Source organism: Nipponia nippon, unplaced genomic scaffold (genome assembly GCF_047370975.1).
Source record: "Nipponia nippon isolate SJK-2023a ecotype South Korea unplaced genomic scaffold, ASM4737097v1 scaffold_10, whole genome shotgun sequence".
Lineage (NCBI taxonomy): Eukaryota > Metazoa > Chordata > Aves > Pelecaniformes > Threskiornithidae > Nipponia > Nipponia nippon.
The window spans coordinates 1012735-1034514 of NW_028262291.1; the positions used below are offsets into that span (position 1 = coordinate 1012735).

Below are 21780 nucleotides of genomic sequence, written 5' to 3' on the forward strand. Positions count from 1 at the left end.
TGAAGCATCACACAGATTTAGGAAAGTTTGTCATAAGCATTTATTTAACGTCAACTTGTATAGAGAATGTTTTCTATTTTTCAACAGATAAAGGCAAGAAAGTGTTTGTTTTCCTGCTTGTTTCTGGTAGAGGAAAAAAAAATGTAAAAGTCAAGATTCACCAGATCTGCAAATTTTAAAAAAGTTACATGTTCGTAGGGAATGCCTTGAGTGGAAACAAGCTATGAAGACGACACGCAAAGCACCCGAGTCACTGAGGGGATGAGGAATCTCGCACTGAAAATCTTTGGCAGTACTAGAATTTCTTCTGATAAAACAAACAAATTGTTACTGAAAATAGGTTTGGGCTGGATTCTGCAGCCTCCTCCATGATCAGTGAGAGACTGTATCAACTCAAAAGTCTCGGCGAGATTTTTTTTTATAATATTTGAACTATTTTGATGAGATCTGTGAACATGGACTTCACATAAAGCAGTTTCTGGCTCAGTAGAAAATGAAAGACTTTTTTTATTAACAATACACTCTTCACTTGATATCTAGCTTTTCAATAGTTGTGGGTTTGAGTTTTAGACTTTTTTTTTTTACATGAGCTCTCTTTCTCTGTTGTTAAATATCCGGGGAGATTCACCTCATGATTTCTCTCCTACATGACCTTGACAAGAAAACAAAATCTAATCACCTTGTAGGAAATGACAAAACAGGTTTACTCGATAAGTTTTGCGTACAGCTATGAATATGGCACCAGACACTGGAAGGTGAAAGGGCTTGTACTCCATCAAGACTGATCTCGCATCCTCTCGCTAGTATCAGATTTGCTGGTTCTGTGAAAACACGGGTATTTGCACAGCTGAAATACTAAGAAATAGTCTCAGCTCTAGGAGAGGTGGGAGGAAAAAACTTATATTTACAGTTCCAAGGAGATTTCGACTTCCCCTTTCCCTAGCAGTACAGTTTTGTTTTCTGCAAGGTTTCAACTGTTGTAACCAGAACTTTGTGCACTAGATCGTTTGATCCAAACATCAGGCATGTCTGGTTGGCTGTTCGGTAGCACAACCGGACCTTCGCTGCCTAATCCAAATCGATTTTTCCATGAAGAGCTGTTCTGTTGCGATGCTGCTGGAGAGATATCAAAGACAGTCTCCCTCAGGTCCAGCCGCAGGGTATCTCTCTTCCCGTTCAAGTAACCTCTCTCTGTTTGACTGTACGAATCAGACAACTCTAAGACATCAGGACAAGAACTGGCTGATTCAGCAAGCTTTAGGCCTTGCTCAAAATCACTAATCGACGTCTCACTGGAGATGTTGAGCATGTCAAAAGAGCTGCCAAGAGAACAAAGGCATCTGTGAATTTTGTAGATGTCAGCAGCAGGGAGATGGCTGTTGTCTGAGGTATAATCCGACTGCTGCTGGGCAGTGTCACTAGAGCACTGGGATTTATTGAGCTGCCCTTCTTCTTTCATGCCAGCCGGCTGGATATGGTCCAGCCCAGACCCATCCCAAGCTTTCGGACCGTACTTTCGACATCGACAATCTCGGCAGAGCCTCTCCCTGTGAGTTTCTGCTCCTGAGCTGCTGTGCTTGTACGGAGAGGAAGTTTGCAGGGCAGGACACTGGCACAGGCCAACCTGCTGGTCTCCAAGGGTCTCCTGCAGATTCTGTCTCTCTCTTTCAAGAGGAGGGTGCACGCCTGTTCTGGGGCACCTGTTGTCTTCAACTTGTGTGTCTTCAGAAAGCACTGACGGCCGGTTGGACAGCTTGCTTGTGGAAGTGCTGTTGTCAAAACTGTCGCTGAGTTTTCTGGACAAGGGCTGGAGCTCGTATTGCTCGTTTGCCGTGTTGGACTCCTGCACTTTCCGCAACCGGTTTTGCTTCTCATTCCCCCCACAGGCAAAGCTTCCGTTCAGCCCGGAGTCATCAGAATAGTCTTTCATGGTGTGGGCACAAGGCCAAAGGATCTGCCCACAGTTCTTCTCTGGGCCGAAGAAGCAGCACAGTGACTGGAAGAAGAAGCTGGCAAACCCACAGCTGATACACTTGATCATCATGATGAATATCCCCAACTTCCGATACGCCAGCACCGTCGCAGGCAACATGATGACCCCTGCAGAGAAGAGAGCAGAAGCTGCCATGGCCGTGGCACAGCTCATCTGCTTCAGGGAAAAGGCCACTCGGCTCAGGCGGTCAGAATGGGGGCACAGATGATAGGAGATGCAGTAGTTGACGGTGAAGTCAACGGAGAGACCTACTGCAGCGGAAATGAAGAGAGACTCCACTGCGTTGAGCTGCCACTCCAGGAGGACTAAAAGGCCCACGGTTACCAGGACAGTTCCTGCGATGGCAGTAACAGAGAAAATGCTAAGGAGAACGTTCCAGGTAGTGAGCAGCAGCACCACGAAGGAAATGGCTATGGAGAGCCCCATGACCACCGTCGTTTCTGTGCTGAGACTGTGCTGGAGGTTGTATAGCTCTAGTTTACTGGTAAACCACCCATTCTGAAGCCCCACGGGGGCAGTTTTCATTTCCTCCGTTACCCAGAGGTTGATTTCCTCGTAGAATTGTTTGGCTTTGCTGTAGTTGAAGCTATAGTGGTAAATAGTTTGAAACCGCAGCACTAAGGCAGCGAGATTTCCCTCCATGTCAAACCTGAGGCCCAGATCATACGTTTCTGCCTCTTCCCTGCCTTGTTCCAGGAGCATCATTTTGATGCAGTGTAGGAAGACTTCGCTTCCGTAAGGGAAGGAGAACTGGTTGCAGCAAAGGTTGAAGCTGTGGTCTCGCTGGGAGCACTGGCGACTGTCCATCCACCTGAGGAACTCCTCCATGAAGCACACAGTAGATTTCTGCTCTGCGTCGGCATAATAGAAAGTTTTGTTCTTCACTTTTTGGCAGAATTCGAGAAGCCACTTCTGGGCATCAGGGTTTTGGATGGTGAAGGTGACGTCTGTCACTAGGGTGCCATTGCTTTTTGGATTGAAATGGTCCCCGTTATCCACGGGCAGAATGCCCCAGACTATGGTGACAGGCATACGCTGCCCTTCTCCATGCTCCAGCCTCTCAAACATGAACTGGTGGCAGTACTCGGAATCGTACCTCTCAAAGGGGTGGCTCAGTCTAAACACCTGGACAGATGACGTCTCGAGAGTCGGGAGTTTGAGTTTTGGGTTGGAACAGGAAATGTAGGCACCTCCTATCGCTAAGGCAGCAAACCAGCAGATCCAGATGTACCGAAACTTGATGACCCCGCAAGGCAGAAGCTTTTCAAATAGCAGCTTGGAGGTTTCAGACAGCGTGTTCTGGAGACCCCTGAGAATGTAATGGAGGGAGAGAGCGACTCTCTTATGGCCGGTGTTGTTCCAGTAGTCTTCTGGCTTGTAAACACAGGTCGTTGCTATGTAGCGCTCATACAGCACAGCCGAAGAAGGAAGCCAAGTCATCATGAATACCAGATTCACCAGCACGGAGGTGCCCATGTAAATAGCAAAGCAGCGGATGGCTATTATATTGCTGATGTAGCTGGCATAGAAGGCAGCACCCGTCGTGAAGCAAGATGCCAGCATGAGATACGCAAAATGGTGCATGGTTTGACTCACCCACTGAGAGAGCCCAGCGGAAGGGTTCTGGTTCTTGCTGAGGTTCCAGAGGTCGAAGAAGACAAAGGTGTGGTTGGCACAAATGCTGCTGAGGATGATGACTGCTGTCAGGTTTACAAAAGGGAAATAGGCGAATCTGAAGGCCACCTTGTACAAGAAGTAGGAGATCATTAAAGAACTGACAACAGCGAGCAGGACCATCAAAGTGATAAAGACTGAGCGTAAATAAAAAGAAATGCTTAGAAAAATAGCTAATATTGCCAGGACTGGATACTTAGTATCCAGTAAAAGGTAGTGCTGGAATAGTTTCTGTTTAAGGCCCAGGTCCATTCCAGTGATAGATGTATAGTTATCAAACAGATCCCAGGATTCAAGATTGTCTAAGTAGATCCCCATCATAGATGCACCTTTCCTTGTAGGCAAAAACAGCAGGCTGTATTTGAGAGACGGCACTTGGTACTCCATCGTCTGGGGACTAAGAAAGTCTCTGTCAACCAAGAAGTGAAGAAGCTGGTAAATGGCATTGAAGCGGGTGCATTTTTCTGGGACTTTAGCACACTGAGAGTGTTTCTGTCTCACAGTCTCGGGACCTATGCAAGACGGAGTGAGGATCCCTTTGTGGTAGTCTGGAGCACAGGCACGAAGGAGGGCCAGAGTATGGGAGATGTCTCCTTGGGTTATCTCCAAACACGAAGACCTGTTGTACAGGACGGCAATGTAGTTCCCCAGAGACCAGCTTGGGCAGCATTCGTTGGCTTCAGTACGTTGGCAGAGGTCTCTAAAGTGAACGTGTGAGCGTATCTGAAAAACAGGCGAGGCAGCGGCAGGTCAGACCCCTCTGCACACTTCATCTTGCAGCCCCACAGTGCTCCTTGCTCCCCTCCAGCTGTACCAGCCATGGCTCGCCATCCTCCCAATGGCAAATTGCAAATGCCAAAGCTATTGAAACATGCTAGCCTTTTGCAAAAATTAAACCCTGTCCATTACTTATATTTTATAACCTCTGATTTGAAAACTTGGATCCTATGGCAAACACAGCTAATCCAATTAAACTTCCCACGTGCAAAACTCGCTGTCACAATCTCCAGCTCCATTTCGGTAATTAGGTTCTGCTGCCCCAAAGTCTCAGCAGCTTCTGACGGACACCTTTGGCTTCTGGACCAAGCTCTTGTTCAGTGTCCGTTTATTCTTGTTTAATGGCAGCTGCTACTTTGCAGCCGGACTTTAGTGACAGGTGGAGTCATCCATGTATTGCTAAATAGGTAAAATGCTCTGGAGTCCTCTAGGCTGCAACCTGTTCTGTAGCTTACGTTATGTTTGTCTGGCTTCCTTTCAGCTAGAGATGAAAGATTACGGCAGTCGGAAAAGAGACAGCATGTGTGTATGTTCTTCCTGACATTACTAACCTTGTCTTGTTCGATTTGACACATGGACTGAATAGCTTGCAAGTTCCATAAGCTCCCAGCAGTTGTGGACATAAATACCAGCTGGGAATAGCTCTTTTCTGAAATGAAGAAGAAGGAAAAAAAAAATTAAAAAAAGGATTAGGTAATGAAGAGGAATCAGCCAGGCTGTTTGGAGTAGACTCTCTGTGCATAGGAAAAAAAAAAAAAATATATATATATCTCGTTGGCTATATGACTGCTATGGAGGATGCCCTGAAGGGAAGCAGGTCACAGAGGCAGTAGCTTGTAGTGAGTGGTAGCATCTGCCTTGTGTGATCTGACCTCTGCTCCCTGCCCGTCTGTCAGCAGCAGGAGAGCAGTGCTGGGGCGTTTTCAAACCACGCTCTCTGTGCTGTCAGCGTGCTTTTAGTGAGCGCTGGCATCTGGTTCTGCACCCCCGTTACAAAGTGAGGGGCTCGAGGTCAGCCAGAAACTCCCAAGGACCTGAGGGTTTGGTGTTTGACTGGTTTCAGAGGTGGAGCAGAGGCAGGGAAGGGAGTAAAAATATCCGCATGCTGTTCCTCTTTCTTCTACTTACTAGTGTCCATTTGGGGCCAAATTTGGGTGTCTTGGAGTTTTCGTCTTTTTTCTCTCCAGTTTTTACTGCCACTTACATTTTTCCAGAAGAAAAGAAGGAACAGAGAGGGAGTGGGAGCAGAGAGGGAGTGGGGCATACAGCATTTCTTCAGGGTATTCACTTTTGATATGGGTAAATGGTGAAAACATTAGTCCCTTTACTGGTGCTTTTAAGGCGTATTTCTAAAGGGGAAAAAGAAGTATGGCAAAAAGTTAAGGAGAAACAACTCTTCTCCAGAATTTCAAACAAGCTTTTTCTGACCGCTCAGTTATGAAGCACTGGAAGCTCACTATCCAAAAGGCGGCTTAGGTTTCCCAGGGTGGTAGTGTACACGCTGCTTTCTGGGAGCACTTTCAGAACGTTTCCCTGTGTCCTACACCACTTTGGCAATTCTGTCTGCTGTTGAGCTCTGGGTGTGTAATACTTACTACCCCATCAAGATTTCACTCACCTGGGGGACCACAAAAGAAACCATCCGCTCCGTAGATTTGTTCCACCATTCTCCGTGTCCTCGCTTCTTGTTCTCCCTGAGCAGCCCTCTGCCCTCTGCTTATGCCAATGTCGTCATAGCTAGCAAGAGATCAGATTATTTGTGTAACTAGAGATCATCTGGCTATATGAGTTACGTTCACGGATGAGGCTCTGGTGCCACACCTAACGCTGCTGCAGCAGTAAGGGTTGTCATAGTCTCGAAAGAGCATTGCTTGGACGGGAGCTTTTCGATATTGGGTTGACTGTGCCCCATTATAGGGAACTGCAAGAGACTGAGTGAGAAACCGCATCCCCTTGTGCAGACACGCTGAGTCGCCTCTGCAGTCTCGTAAAGGTAAACGGTGACGTAAACGCCTGAAGAGTTTAGAGCCTAATTCCTGGTTTCCCGAATAGGGAGCCCAAGTCCGTTGCAGGCAAACAGACTAAAGTCTCCAGCACCTTGGTCGCTTTTCAGCATATATGTTGTCATTCACATAGATATCTTGGACCATTGAATCTATAACTTTACAGCCGACATCTTCCTCACCCTCCCCAAACCAAACTCAAATACCTTTTCTTCTCAGCATAGGGAGAAAGGGAAAAGGTCTTCTTGTAGCCTGTATGGCTCTCTACGTTCCTCCACACAACGAGCTTTCTGCCAATGTCAGTATCTCGTGGCTCGAAACCCTGCAGCCAAGCAAAAGGGTTTTGTCATCAGCTTGCGTTTTACTTTAGCTTAGCCTTCCTTAATCCTCCTCCTAGGCACAGAAACTATACAAGATTATTACTGCATCTTGGAGAGATACACAAATTGAATTTTCCCTGGAAATACTGCAGAGCTGACGGAAAAAAAAAATTCTCTCCTTTCCTTTCTGGGCAAGGATGGCTACAATTCTCCCTCCCTGCTCTCATAAGACTGTTCTCCTCCTCTTCAAGTAAAATAGTCACTTAGAGAAATGGGAGTAATTTTCCTCTTCCTGGGCAAACTCTAGTCTATTCTTAGTTTCTGAGGATTCTTCCATTAACAAGAGACAGGGATGACTTTTAGAAAAGGTGGGATCTTGCACAGAAACCAGGACCCTGTGCAGCAGTGCTCAGAACAGGGCAGTCCCTCCGCTTCAAGAGCCTCACACGCAGGCTGTAGGAGCCAAAGCCGGATCCTCCCTCCGATCTCCACCCAGCCTAGCTAGGCCTTTTGGGCAACCCCAGCCTCCCAGCAGTGGAGGGGGAGCAAAAGGAGCCATCCCAGTTTGTGCTGGCAGTGCCTCTCCGCACCAGGGTGAGGGCACTAGTGCGAGTCCCCAGCGTTGCTGAGCGATGGGCTGGTGGCTGCCGCCAGCGTAGGCCGTGCTCTTTCTGTTCTGCCAAAGAAACAGCAGATACTGTGCATTACTCTGACACAGCGTGGCCCTTCTGAAGGAATCTTGCTTGGGTTGCACGCTGTGAAGATGTGGGTTAAGGACAGCAGATCCCTGATAAACACGGCCATTTTTTTAGTGGCTTTAATGTCCTCCTTGATTTACTGTCCTGCCTCGCTGCCTCTATCTGCAGAGAAGGAAGGAAGTAAAGGCTCATTTTATATGGCAGAAACAATGTATCACTGGTTGGCCCGTGGATTTTCCTTATGTTCAGGTTGACGGATCATCTGTAGGGACTTACCATTAAGGGTTCTGAAAAGTCAGGCAAATTTCCAACAAGCAGGCCAGCTACAGTGCAAACCACCGCCGTCACTGAACACAGCACCAGGACGGCTATGGGCCACTCCGCGATCATTTGAGAGTAACTGGAATCAACGGGAGGAGAAAAGATGCAGCTGTTAAGGCGCTTCTGCTATTAGCACAAAACCTGCTGTTAAACCAATGCAGTGTTAGTAAAAGGAAGTAAAAGAATTAGGTCTTTCTGGTTTGAGCATTTATTTATCGAAAAGCTTAGAGGCTCTAGTACAGCTATTAATGAACATATTATACCTCCAACTGGATGTTTGCAGGCAATTCTAATTAACTCGGGTAATTACATTTTGCCTCCCTCCATTTTCCTGTTTTTTCAGTCAGAAATAATAAAAACCAGACTCTCGCATCCTAGGGCAAAATGAAGCTTTAAATATTGAACTTAAAAGATTGCATTTAAAAAGAGCTTCTTCCCTTTTTTTTCCCCCATTGTGCAATCTAAGCTGGCAGCTGCCTAACAGTTTGGCCTGCAGATTTTCAACCTGTGGACTCTGAGAAGTCTTTGGGCCATTCTGAAGGGTCCCCTAAAGGTAACTAACTCAAGCAAGACCATTGTCATGGTCTAAATTCACTCACTCTATAGGGGCCTGCCTTACTGTTGGGAAATGTATGGACATCTGCACAGCAAAAAAGGATGGAAACCACCGATCCGATGTGTAACCGATGTTAGGATTGCCGGCAGCATTCACGGAGTGGACAAGTGGCTTCTGCATCCGCAGGATAAGTAAATCCCACCCTGATATTGGCCTCAAACCCACCCGCTGAACCCGCAACAAGAGCATCTGCAAATGCAGCAGACCAGTTTTCCTTCAGGGTCTGGAGAACACACACCAGCCCACGGGCCAGGGCTATGCCTGGAATACGTATCAGTGCGGTGTGGTGCCACACACATTTTTAATGACATTTCTGTACAAACAAAACCCTTCCAGAGAAGCAGTTTGCTCTGGCCAAACTCTTGCCAGTTGCTTTTGTTCTTAAGAGCTGGTCTAAAATTTTCCACCCAAGGTCTATTTTTCTTTTGGGACAAACTGTCTCTCCTATAGGATGATCTATCAAAGTTACTATCCCACAATTTTTTACCAGTGCAGGCTTTACTGCCTCAAAATTTTTGTCTTCCTCAAAAATATCTGTTGAGATATAAGATATTGGAATGGGTTCCTGCTCTGGTTTGGCAGGTTCTAGGTATTTCTTCTGTATTCTGACATATTTCTGAAATATAAGAAATTCTTTCTTCAAAAATAATTGACAAATATTTGAACTTCGTGGGGAAGTGAAGTATTTATGAACTTTAGAGCGGCTGTGGCAGTGCCTATCAGGTGTGACATTCCTGCTTGCCTGCTCTTTCGTTCCTCTTGCCTCCAACTGTACTGAGTCAAATAATGCAGGTATTTCTCATAATTAGAAATCACCACAAGCCCTTCAAAGAGCCTTTCACGTGGCTTTTGGTCAGGCCTGGTATTTTTTTCAATTTAAGACTGCCTTATCAAGTTTGTCTTCATAGGGGAAGTCTTTACTGGGAAAACAAAGAAAAATTGCCCTTTACACATTAGAGTACCTAATTTCTGGAGGCTGTTTTGGGTCATTCCGTGTCCAATTACCAGAAAAAAAAAAAAAAAAAAAAGAAATAAAAAAAGAATCAGCTGCAGTATGTCATGATGAAAAATACTTACCCAAACCTTCCAGAAAAAATACTTTTACAAAATCAGCTTTTAAACAGGAGTTGAAAGCAATCAAATTATTTCAATTTCAAGAAATGTATTAAAAATCCTCTGTCTGTTGAAAAGGTGAACTTATTTCATGGATGGGCTGTCCTCCTGGTTGCCCATCTGGTGGGCCAAGCTGGATTAATCCTATACACACACACACACACACACACATACCTATAGGATTATTAGATATATATATGTAAAGCTATCGTCCGGACTAGAGCCAGGCACCTGCCCCAAGAACAGCTATCAGGACAGCGTTGCTGTTCGTTAACGCAGGAGGCACCGCTCGGGCAAGCCCGCTGAGGCTTCTCCCAGCGGAGGGGCAGCCCCGAGCGGGGAGCGCGCACCCCGCCTCTGAAGCCGGGGCTGCCGCCAGCGCTAACGCTCTGCAGGTCCTAATGGCAGGGTAGGAGAGCAATGATAATGGGGTAGAAGGAAGCTTTTGGTATTAAACATACCTTTTTGGCATCCTGAAAGCTTTGTCATGTCTGCAGACAGGAAAAAAAAAAAAAAAAAAGATGCGTTCATTTATTATTTTCCTACGAAGCACAGTGCTGGGCTGTTAATGAGCGAGGTAGCCCTTTCAGGGGCTGTAAAGCACCAAGCTGAGACGTTGCTGCAAGAGCTGCTGGCGCTACATGAATTAGTTTAATGAATAACAGAGTCTTTTCCTCTCCGTTGGCATTTTAACCAAACAGGATGGGAAGACATGTAGTCACTCCTCATTTCTGCCCCTCTAAGAAAACCCTGTAGAAAGTAATGGACATTAGCAATGTAATGCCGTAGAAATCGCACCGCAGCTCTATCCATGAAAAGCTATCATCTGCTTTAAGTGCTTTCCTACTGAATTTTTAAATTGTTGCTTGACAAGAGCTTACCTCTCTATTACATTTCAGCAGCTGGGCTAGCAATGCCTATAGATAGTTTTTATTTTCTGTGCAGCTCAGCAAGGATTTTCCAAAAAGGCGGCTCTCCCTTGTTTCCTGGGCCCTTCCAGTCTAGAGGAGCAGGCGGCCAGTGGAGCTGCTGAAAACATCTTCTGGTTTTAAACATGGTTTCCTTCACAGAGGAGCATTTGCCACTTGTAGGGCTCTCAGGAATGAAATAAAGAAGCCATCCCCAGGGGATCCAAGGTTACGTTTGTTAATGAATCCCTGAGGCCAAGCTTTCCACTGACATCTTGAGAGAAAAGGTGCACCTCGGTGGGTCCCCGTGTCCGAAGGACCTTTCATTTTGCTCTCCGTATCCACTGAAATGTCCCCTTGAAATACACCCCAGCCTGGCATGGCCTTGGGTTGCAACGCAGCTTCCAGCGAACTGCTCCCAGCCGTGGCTTCCTCCTCTCTCCAGAGCCATGCCAAGCTCAGCTCAGCGAGTGCTCCCGCCTCCCTTCACCCTCCTCCTACGCTCTAGGCTTAAACTGGGAGAAGGTCCTGCTGCGCTCCGGTATCCGCCTGGGGCAGATGGCCCTGGGGCCCTGCTCCGTCCCGGGCAGCCGACTGGCGACCCTGTGGCAGCTCATCCTTCCTGGCAGCTTGTTATGGGTGGAAGAAAAGAAGCAATGGAGGAGAGTTCCCCACGGAAGAGTCGCTCTCAGTGGCACGTGTAATAAATTATATTGTGTTTTCCTCATCACACTAATGCTCCGTAATTTTGGGAGAGAGGGGAGCAAAGAAAAATCCTCACCAGATTATTAAGGAGAGGTCTCTTTCTGGCAGCACACTGCCCATCCTGTGCTAATTCTCTCACAATAGCTTCTCAAGCAGATTTGCTTGGATTAAAAACCCCATTCTAGCATTATTATGTTATCACTTTTCTGTCTGCTAGTGCTGCACATTCTGCCAGGGATTTGCAATCCAGCTGCATTTCCTACTTAAATAACCTGTTACAGAGAACAGAGTTGACAATTTTGTTGATAGCGTGCGAGCTAAAAAGGATCCAGGCTCCGCTCCTCTGACTGCAATTGCTCTACACTGCAAACAAGCAAATTAAGTCTTCTGTTAATGGCTAGAAAATGAGACCATAAAGGGCTTTTGTGCCTAACCCTGCACTGCTGTGCAAAGGCAAGGAAGGAATCCTCTGCCATCTTTTATCGGACTTTGGTGGCTGCTGCTGTGGTAGCACAGGGATCCTGGTCTTTAGTGCCAACAGCGGACTCCAAAAGGCACCCGCAGCGAGGATGGATGGTGCTGGCTGGAAGGGGCAGAGGTTGAGGCTCAGGCTGCGGGGAAGCCCATCGTGTGTGCGTCCTTGCAGCGCTGCCCAGGAGAGACCCACCACCCCGGCACGGCACTGGGCACTCCGCACACAAATGGAGTTTGCCCGATTCTGTTATGGACAATACAGAATTTACACCCTTGTTGCTGTCCAACCTGGAAAACCAAATAATATTCCCCACTTTTGTATTTCTCACTGCTCAGCTGTAGCCAGTGCTCACCCTCTGCTGCCTCCCCCTTCCAGCACAGGCAGCAGCTTCGGTGGGGGCAGAAAAATGAATTAACTCTGCTCTTATCACTGAGAAACTCTGCCAAGATAAAGGATTAGCCAGCCGTATGTCTTGCAGTGCAAGAGGAGAAACTACAAAGATCACAGAAGATGGGCATAATCAGAGCTGCATGATCTAGGAGCGACTGAGCAACCTTGGCTTTATCCAATGGGTCACCCTGAGAAGCAAATCCTGCCTCTCCCTGGTGTGGGAATGGCAGCTCTCTGTACACTTTCCACAGAGCTGGATCCCTCCCTGCATTTTGGGGCAGCTGCTGTCCCAAACTGAAGAGCAAACCCATGTTTCGTGCATCCCCACTCAGACCCCTCTCATCCCCTCCGCTTCCCGCCGTGAAGCTCAGGAGATGCTTTCTGCAAGCCCCTGAGCCGCTCTCCACGTGCCTCCTACCTGACTGTTACGATGTGATGCTGCACCGGCCGTCGCTGCCCGGGGGACCACTGTTTCCAGGGGGTTTCCGAGGCCTCATGGTGGGAAGGTGGCGCGGGATCACCGCTGGAAAGGTGGGAACACAACATGGGCCTCTCGCCGTGCCCAGGGAGCGGGGGCAGGCCGTAGCTGCCTCGGGGCTCCGGCTGGTTGCAGGGGTAGTACAGGTGGTGCTGCTGCAAGTCCTGGGAGCTCGATGGCACCTGGCCGTTGGACTGGGTGGAGACTGGCCCAAGCGTGTGGCTGGAGGAGGGCAGGTGGTCTCCCCCCAGCCCGGGGGATGCAGGAACGGGGCAGTGATGGACCGGGCAGATTCTTTCCCAGGAAGTGCCACTGTAGCTGGGCTCGGTGTTCCCAATCTCTGGCATGGCGAGACAGGTCTGGCAAGGTCCTGCATTCTGGTTTTCTCTGTGAGAGAAAATAACGGTATGGTAAAACAGCAGAGCAGTAGAAAGGCTACACAGGGGAATCGCATCCTGCAGACTGGAGACTCTCACAGGCCTCCCACATAACACAAGGTGCAAACCCTCACCCACGGTTTGCTGTACCAAGAGCCGGTCTCAGGGCTGAGCTGGATTATGCTTTTCCTAAAGCCATCCGTGACTCGCTCAGGGATTCCAGCTGATGGAGAATCCATCACAACTTTGTGCGTGTTGCTCCAAAATTTTGAAAAATGGGGTAGCATCCTCTCAAACAATTCTCCAAGCTATTTCGCTGTGGAGGGGGCGGGAGACACTGGCTGCTGACAAGGGTAGGGTCCTAACTCAGGACCACAGAGTGACTACAGAGATCCAGGGAAACGGAAACCAAAGGAGACTGCATGTGAAGAAGACACTCAATTATCTGTGCTTCTTGGGAAGAGGAATTGGATTGCTCTGCAGAAGGACTGGCTCTGCTCCACACTGGGATAATAGGAGAGTGAATCATCCCTGGCACTAAAAAGTCTGAGCAGTGAACCTGATGGCTGTGATGATGTAAAAGGGCTTCAGCCTCCAGGCTGGCCCATGCCCTAACGGCTCCCACGTCCTGCAGACTCTCCACTGGGCTCCTCAGGATCATTTCAGACAGACATCTCCCAAGGATGTCAGCAACAGATATTATTGGTCTTGGTATGCAGGAAGGGGATGGACTAGGATCTCTCAAGATCTCTTGAAGCTTGACTTTCCTCTGACTGCTCAATTTACAGAGACAACACATTAGCAGACTTCAGTTCCCAAGTAATGAGGTCTCTGCAGGATACGCTCTCTTGTCGCCGAGGGATTTAAAAAATTATTCTATTCCTACAGTTCTTGATTTGTGGAACCGGAGAGATTTTGCTAGCTTGGAGAAAGTTTAAATAATACTTTGAGGAACTGGTTAGTCTGCATGACACGAAAAAACCCTTCACAAACAATAGACTGAGGTCACACTGACCCCAAAAACGCCTTAGGAATTGCTGTCTCAAGAGATGCAGCTGGTCAAGGTGTCGGAGTTTCAGCAGCACTGTGCGACCTGCAGCTCAGAAAGAAGGCACAGTATGGAAACACCATACTCTGGTCCTTGTTCAGAGCCCGTGCCGTGGTGTCTACAGCTGACTTACGTGACTTGCCCTAGTGTCTGGCATCGAGGATGAAGAATGACAAATGATTCGGGCCAGCTAGAATCACACAGTGCCTCAAGTCATCAAAGATAATTTATGAGTGCTGGAGCAAGACTACAGTGAGATGAACTTTAGCCTGAGGCACCTTGTGGGAAAAAATGAAGGCAAAATGTTTGAGCAGGGAATATTTTTGAAAATTGGCAGAGTCCCTCTCATTTCTTTTTCGGACAGCCACAGAAAAAGACAGAATTTTTGCAATTGCAAGTCTCTGGAATTGCACCCAAAGTTGAATGGCATGAAAATATCAATGACAAAAGGGATTTGAAGAATACTGTTAGCTCAGTATTGCTTGAAAATTGGTATTTTTTCCAGAAAGAAGGACATACTGGCCTTGGCAGCTTGTGCTATGTACTTTCCAACATCAATTGAGTTTATCAACACTGAGAAACTATATTTCATGATTGTACAAAATGGGCTTATTTCATTAAAATCATTACAACAGAGTAATGTTTGTGGTAGCAGTTATGCCAGTGCTGGTGTGGAGACTCACGGCACAGACATCATGCTCAGCTTTACTTGCCCAGTGTACCAGTCCAGGGACTAGTAACAAAGAAATCTCGACTGATTAGACACCATCCAATGCTCATTTTATTTTTTAAGCCAGAAGACAGCTGCAGCACGGTTACAGACACGGCTGGCATGTTCATGGGTCCTCATTACAATGACACTGAGCTCAGAAGCAATAACTGACATTCAAATGCAGATTTTCTGAAGCTCAGGCCATGCAGGAGCGGGGAACTACATGGGCAGTTTTATTTTGGGTCATCAAATGCCTTTGCTGAATATTTTTTGGTAGTGGCCAAGGAAGGAGAGAAGAAACGGCAAAATGATACTAAAATAGTATGCAAATACCAGTGTCTGTGTAACTGAGCTGCTTTGCATCCTTGGAAGAGGCCGTACACCCAAAGAGAGCAACGTCAGACAGCGTCTGCGAGACTGTCAACGTTTCCTATGACAATAGATACGCAAAGTGGCTGAAAGAAGTCGAAGTTTGGACTGAAGCAGGTGCCAGAAAGCCAGCAGACAGATGTGTGCACACCCCAGTGAGATAAGCTTGACAGGTTGCTCCCAACAGTTCCAGCACTTGGTTGGAAGCGTAAGACTTGAGCTAGTTCAGCGCAGCAAGAGGCAGCGCTGCCGGCCAAAGCCGGAGCTCCTGTACAGATTGTGACAATGATATCCCATTCACCCGCAGAATTTGTCAAAAGAAATAATATCAACCCCGTCGCATGACGTCCATGCTGTCCTGTCACAGATGGATTAGTGGCAGGATTACCCAGACTTTTAAGAGCGTGATTTGTGTTAAAGCTCTAGATAAGGGTAGTTCGCAACAGAAGACTACAAATTTGTCACCGGTGTATATGAATGCAATACATGGGATTATAAATCAAAGGCCAGCAAAGCTGTTCCTGAGATGTAACCTGGGGTCTCGTCTGGACTTGTTACAGCCTTGTCAGAGTCATCCCTGCACTGGGAGGGATTCGGGTCCAGCTGTACTGGTGCAGCACAGGGCAGGCGCACTGCAGACAGACGAAAGAAAGATTACGGTCTGTGGCAGTCAACATATCAAATGACCTCTTTAATTAGTCATTGCCCATCCATACTAATTATAGAACCAACCTGCCTGGGAGATGCTAAGCACCACATCCCCTACGTCTCCGTCGAGATGCAGGGGCAGAGTTTGTTCGGGAGAGCTGACCTGGAGAGTCCCTCAGTCCGCTCTCTCAAGCTTCAGGTGTAGTTCCTCTCCCTCCTCCCAGGTGTCCGGTGGCTGACGTGCAACTGCATCCGATTTGGGGTTTGTAGTTTTGCACTTGTAGTCCTGGGTCACGGAATTTCCATCAGAGAGCTGGGATTGTGGTAGTGTTATGCTGTGGCAAGATCTAGACCTTTTCTCACTCCCTTTTTGATGCCTCTAAGTTACTATTTTCCCCCTGCCTTGATCCTATTGTTTTTTCTAATTTTTGTACACTTTAAATAGGTGATGGCTTCCTACAATGCATAATAATTCACAGAGACACTGCTGCACTGACAGCTGGTGCTTTTGGTATTCCCACACCTGTACAATATTTGTGTTCTTTTTTTCCCAAGCAAAACCAAAATTCTTTTTCGTTTAAACTGCTGGATCTCCATAGGCAATTGGGAGCAGAGGCTCTTCGTAACTAAATTAGTCTGATGGCTGTACTGCCGTGCCTGCCTCATCTGATGGTGAATAAGTAACGCTGGACAGAACAAAAAGGCTTTCACAAAATGCACTTTGAAGGCGGTCAGGGAGGTGCAGGAAGGACGCAATGAAAAATTCCTCCTCCAAAAACCCCTCAGCTACCACAGCCTCCGGTGGGGAAAGCAGACGACAAACTCTTGGATATCACAGGTTGCCTCCCGTGTTTATGCACATACGTTAATGTATTTGATTCTAATACTTCACGTGAGAGCCCATTCTTCCCGTTTACCATCTTTGCTGTGAAATGCTGTCAAGTTCCGTTCTTCCCTTGCATGTTGTCTCTTAACTCAGTCCCCCGCCTGCTCTGTGACTTCACGTTTGGGAGTAACTTTGGCTAGTTCAAATCATTCACTCCTGACTCTTCTTCATTATCCCCTTTTCAGACTAAACAATTACGGTTCTGTCAGTCACCCTCCGGGTATGAGTTGCCTTCTGCTCATCTCTCTCCAGCTCCATGACGATGTGACCTTGGTTATCCAAAATCTCCAGGGAAACCTGGAGCTCGCAAATAATGATTGGTGTGGATAATCACTGCTGGCAGCTCTGCAGAATTCGAGTCTTCACTTGCTACACTCCCAATTAGCCATAGCGCTGGCGGGCTTAACGTTTGATATGCTGAGGTCTGCACCAGAGGTGTAGGCTGGTCCTTGTTTGCCTGCAACCATGTCGTTATTACTTTTCCGGGCCTTCAGGACCCTAAACTATGCTAGAAAAATGGTTGTGGAGGAGTTTCTGGTATCTGTTTGCTGTCAGGCAGGAGAAGAGGTGGGCAGAGCACCGTGCTGGACTCTGCTTGCCACGCTGACACTAATGAAGACTAGCAAGACATCGGGGAAGAGAAACATTTTTTGTTAACGTTCATTCCCAGTCTGGGCCCTGTCAGATATTTGACATCTTTGGGACTGAGTGGGCAGAAATGGTCCCTCAGCCACAGCAAAGCCTGACAGCCTCCGTTTTCTTCTTCAAGCTCAGCTGGATGCAACCAAAGAGATGCGGGCAAAGAGAAGACGAGGAGGTACAGGGCACGGGACAGACTGGGCTTAACTGCTCCTGCTACCCATGGCAATGAGTTGCATTTCTCATGCTGTTTGCTTCCCCATCTCTTCCCTTGAGATGTTTAGACAGTATAATAACCCAATTTCTGAAACTGCCCGAGTCACTTTGAGTGCAGCAGTGCTTTTCTGAGACGCAGGATATAGGCAGCCTACTTCATGCGGGGGAACCAGCAAAAGGGCATAAGCTTCTTCCCACAAGAAAACAGGCAAGAAAAGGTCAAGATTTCTAAGGAGACAGCTTTCTGCCTTTCCACCTCTGCTGGGATGCGGAGCGGTGGTAGGCACTGCAGAGTCTGTGGCGGGAGCTGAGTGCTGGGAGCGGGCTGTCTCCCTCCCCGCAGAGCCCAGCAGCCTGCCGTGGAGCTCAGACCCTGCCCCGCAGGACGTGGCTTTAGCTGCCCGCCGGCCGGAGCACCCGAGCCCCGCAGGAGGCTTTGCTGGGAGCACGCTGTGTTGGCTGCCTCCAACTCCTTCCCCGTCGGGATGGCTGGGAGCTGAGCTCGGGCGGAGGAAGGCTGGCGGGGCAGGGGAATGGCAGCATGCGGCCACCTTCCCTCTCCTCAGCCTCTCCGGTTCTTTGGCGCGCTCCCTCCGAGCCACGCAGCAGGAGAGCGCGTGCGTCTCAGAGAGGAGAAACGGGCCAAAAATATTCAGCGTTTTGAAGGAATGGCTTCTTTATCGGTCTCCCTAATTCCACCCTCATCCCCAAGACTATTTCTATAAGCGCTTCTTTTTTTTAGTAGAAAGATTATCTCACCCTTTGCATACTAAGGAGAGGATCAGGAAAGCAGCACTTTGCATACGAAAGGTGGGAAACACCTACCGAGTGAATGGAGCTGTCTGGTGCCTGAGTCAAACTGCTTCTCCTGTTGACAGAAGAATCTCAAGGGGGGATCAAAACAAGCGAGAGAAAGGGCAAGAGTCTGTGTCTTGACTACAGCCAGAGCCCTTTTTCCCCAGGAACCTTTGCTTAATTAGACATTAAGCACTGCAAAATTTCATTCATAAAAAAAGAAGCTAGTTTTATTTTCTTTCCCTTTTTTTCTTACTCTAGCAGTACAAGCTTTCCAAAACGAAAAAAAAAAAAAAATCTTTCTGAATTAAAACCATGTGCTATAGGTCAGCTTCCATCTAGATTAACGGCTTTTTCTTTGAGAGCCATAAGTGACTTTTTAAGAATGGGTTTTTATAATGGAATTTAAACAGAGGGTTTCTCTTTGAACATAGCAGCAGCAAAACAGCAGTGGAGCTCTCGAGAAAAAAGAGCTTCTTTGCTGGTGTTTTCTAAGGAGACCAGAGTGCCCTTTTCCACAGGTTAGGGAAGGAAGGGCCGGTTGCGTGGCCCTCCCACCTCGTCCTCTCGCTCCCCTCTCTGGCTGGCAGAGGGAGGCTCAGCCATTCGCCTCCTCCTCAGGCTGGGTCACATCCTCGTCCACTGAAAAAAATCTGCGTAGTTGCTATTTGTTTTGTTTTTTCGGTCTAGCGGCAGGATAGCGCGTATCCTTGAGAAGACCTACAATCTTTTTGTTAATGAGACTCCTGAGTACGTTAAATTGTCATGAAAAATTAATGAGACTGCAAAACTCTGCTTCCCACGTCGTCTGCCAAGAAAGTTGAGTTCTATAATCCTTTCCGTTGACTCGTCTGAACAGCCTCACCCGTACCCCAGGCAGCTGCTGCTGCTGCTGCTGTGGGTCCCGGCGTGTGTGACGGGACGCAACCGGGCACCAAGGGCTCAGGGCCCCCACCCTGGCTTCGGTGCCCGAGGAGGCCTGGGTGCAGTTTGCTCTGACTACACGGGCAGTGTAAAATCCGCTGGTAAAATCATGTTTGCTAAGCCTTGTTTTGAAGAAAAAAGAAATGAAATGAACAGGGAAAGGAAAAGAAAACACCACCTTGCTATCCCAGTCTGAGAGAGGCCAGAAGGAAGGCAGTGTTTTCAAGCGTCTGCATTTTTCTGACGATGAATTGAGCACTGATGATGAAGGGCATTGGCTGGGAGCAGGGGATGGGGAGTACAGAGCTAACCCTTTAGCGGCTACATGAAGAGCCTTGCGTGAAGAAGCGTTTATGTATCTGCATGCTCGGGAGTGAGAGAGCTATCTTCTTGTACTTTACTGCCATAAATTTTAGTTCCTGAGTGAGCAGCATGAGTGAAATTCAAAATACACTGGTTTCAGATGGCTTAACTCATCTCTAGAACTTAGATCTTCCAGGCTGCAGCATTCATTTCAAAAGACCTGTTTGAATGAGCCAGGATTACTCAGGCAAGCAAAGCTGACAGGGCTTCAGCGACAGCTCTGCCCCCATCGACTGCCCAAGAGCGAAAGCAGCGCTGGATTGCGTAACAGCCCCCCGGCGAGCACCGAGACCCAAAAGCACGCCAGCCCCGGGCTGAGGTCTTCAGAGCTGTCTAAAGAGAAGCGACTGCCCCGCGGGTTCCCCAGGCAGGTGGGGATGTCTCGGCACGAACAACCCGTATCAGACAGCGGTGAACCTCTTTGGCTTTCGGAAGGGATCTGTGTGCCGTTGACCTCGGGATGTGTGCTCTGGTCAGAGAGAATCCGGAGAGCTCGGAAGGTCTGTTGCCTCCGGTCTAACAAATGGCAATGTGCTCGGAAATTTGGGGATGGCTCCTTGCCCGTGATTACGGGCTTGTTGACATTTCCAGAAAGCAGCGATGATTGTGGCTGCCAGCCTGGTTTAAGACACCAGGTGAGGGAGCATATGGCGCAGGGGGGAGAAGATGAGGGCTGCAGGGTTTTACAGAAGAGACCTTTGGGGTGCAAACCGTGCTTGCCCGTAGCCCAGCGCAATGAGGACCCTGCCTGAGACATGCTGAGCTTCGCCCACAACGGCTCACCCCTTGCTGCAGAAGGGAGAGCTCACCGTGTTGCAGGATCAAACCTGCCAGGGAGGCCGAGCCAGGCGGTCGCCCACCGCCGCGGTCGGCTCCGCATGGCGTGCCTGGCCCCTGCGGGGGCCACCGGGGCACCGGCCGGGCCGCACGGATCTGCCAGCCCCAGAGCCGGGGGTGGGCAGTCCGGCGGGCAGCGAGGGGCTCCGCCGGCTCTCTCGGTGGGAGGGCGGGCCGCGCCTCGGCGGGGCCGGGGGGCTGCGCCCAGCTCCGCACCCCCAGCCCCGGGAGAACCCCGCTGGCACCGGCCACCCCCGCACCCACAGCGCCTTGGGGGTGGCGGCAGGGCGGGAGCTCCCCCCCGCCGGGGCACCGGCTCCGCAGCGCCGGCCCGGCCCCGCCGCCCCCGGCCCGGCCCGGCCCCGCGCCCCCCGCGTCCTACCTGGGCGAGGCGGAGCCGCGGCCCCGGCGCGGCCCCTCCCGCCGCGGCGAGCGCGGCGCGGCCTCCATGGGCGGCGGCGGCGGGCGCTGTCCGCAGCCCGCGGTGCTGAACGCTCCCGGCGCGGCGGCGGCGGCGGCGGCGGCAGCGCCCCGGCGCGGCTCTGCGCGGCGCTTGCGCGGCCGCGGAGGCGGAGGCGGGCCCGGGGCGGGCGGCCAGCGGCCGCGGGGCGGGAGCGCCGAGGGGGCTGCGAGGGGGGCGAGTGGGCACCGAGCCCGGGCCGCCCGGCGCCTCCCGCCGCCCCCGGGGCCGGCCGGGAGCGGGTCGAGCCTGCAGGGTGCAGGGCAGGGGCTCCGGGGCACATGGCGGTGCAAGGCAGCAGGGGCTCCTCCGAGCCTGGAGACGGACCAAACCCCTCCGACGCTGGAGACGGACCAAACCGCCTCGCCCGGCCCCGAAATCCCCCTCCCATCCCCACCCCGAGCAGCGTGCGGGTCCTGGTGTCTTGTGGGGGTGCGGAGAGGGGGGCTGCAGGTTCAAGCAGCGCACAAACCCCTTTGGGTGGCAGGTCCCGCATCTCAGCAGGGTTGTGCTTCTGCTTTGGCCCAAGGGGGGAAAGCTCCCAGAAGCACTCCCGGACCTGCCTGGCAGGTGCGGGGCAGCGTTTTGAAGTGTGTGGGTTCACCCTCTGGATTTTAGCAGCATTACATAAGGAAACAATTTGTTGAAATAGATGGTAGTTTTGAAACAACTGAGCTGAAAGCACGGAGAACACCAGGAGGTCAGGCACGTTCCCCTCCTTGCAGGGTCCTGCAATCATTGCGTATTGATACCGTGAAACCACGCCGAGTTGTGTGGTAGCCACACGTGTCCCCACGTGCCGTGGGGAGAGCTTCCCATGGAGCTTGTGGAAGGTGGCTGCGCCTTTCACAACCTCTCCCACGCCAATGACCGTGACGTTACTTGCGCTAGGAAGGGCCCGGGCCTTTCTCATGACCGCGGGTATGGCCAGGGGGTGGCAGTGGCCTTCTCCCTTCTCTTCATCCTGTGTGTGGCCACGGTGATGGCTATGACCTTCTCCTTCCTCATGGCCATGCCTGTGGCCCTCACTGTGGC

At 49.8% G+C, this 21780-nt stretch overlaps 1 protein-coding gene across 1 annotated transcript; it reads right to left on the reverse strand.

Moving 5' to 3' along the window:
* Window positions 1–112: 112 nt before the first annotated feature.
* DISP2 (dispatched RND transporter family member 2) lies at window positions 113–20735 on the reverse strand. The gene is made up of 8 exons (XM_087739971.1): window positions 20668–20735; window positions 12412–12858; window positions 9977–10006; window positions 7742–7865; window positions 6654–6769; window positions 6063–6181; window positions 4996–5093; window positions 113–4390 (listed from the first exon to the last, which is right to left on the reverse strand). The coding sequence occupies exons 1-8, from the start codon at window positions 20733–20735 to the stop codon at window positions 971–973; spliced, it is 4422 nt and encodes a 1473-aa protein (XP_087596097.1). The 3' UTR covers window positions 113–970.
* Window positions 20736–21780: the final 1045 nt, after the last annotated feature.

What these genes read in the sequence shown, in the direction of transcription:
- DISP2 (XM_087739971.1), bottom strand. Translation starts at nt 20,735, where the DNA reads ATGGAGGCCGCGCCGCGCTCGCCGCGGCGGGAGGGGCCGCGCCGGGGC. An exon ending in ACTTTTCAGAACCCTTAATG is followed by an intron (nt 6,770 to 7,741) that starts GTAAGTCCCTAC and finishes GCTTGGCTGCAG; the next exon opens with GGTTTCGAGCCACGAGATAC. An exon ending in GTCAAATCGAACAAGACAAG is followed by an intron (nt 4,391 to 4,995) that starts GTTAGTAATGTC and finishes CCTGTTTTTCAG; the next exon opens with ATACGCTCACACGTTCACTT.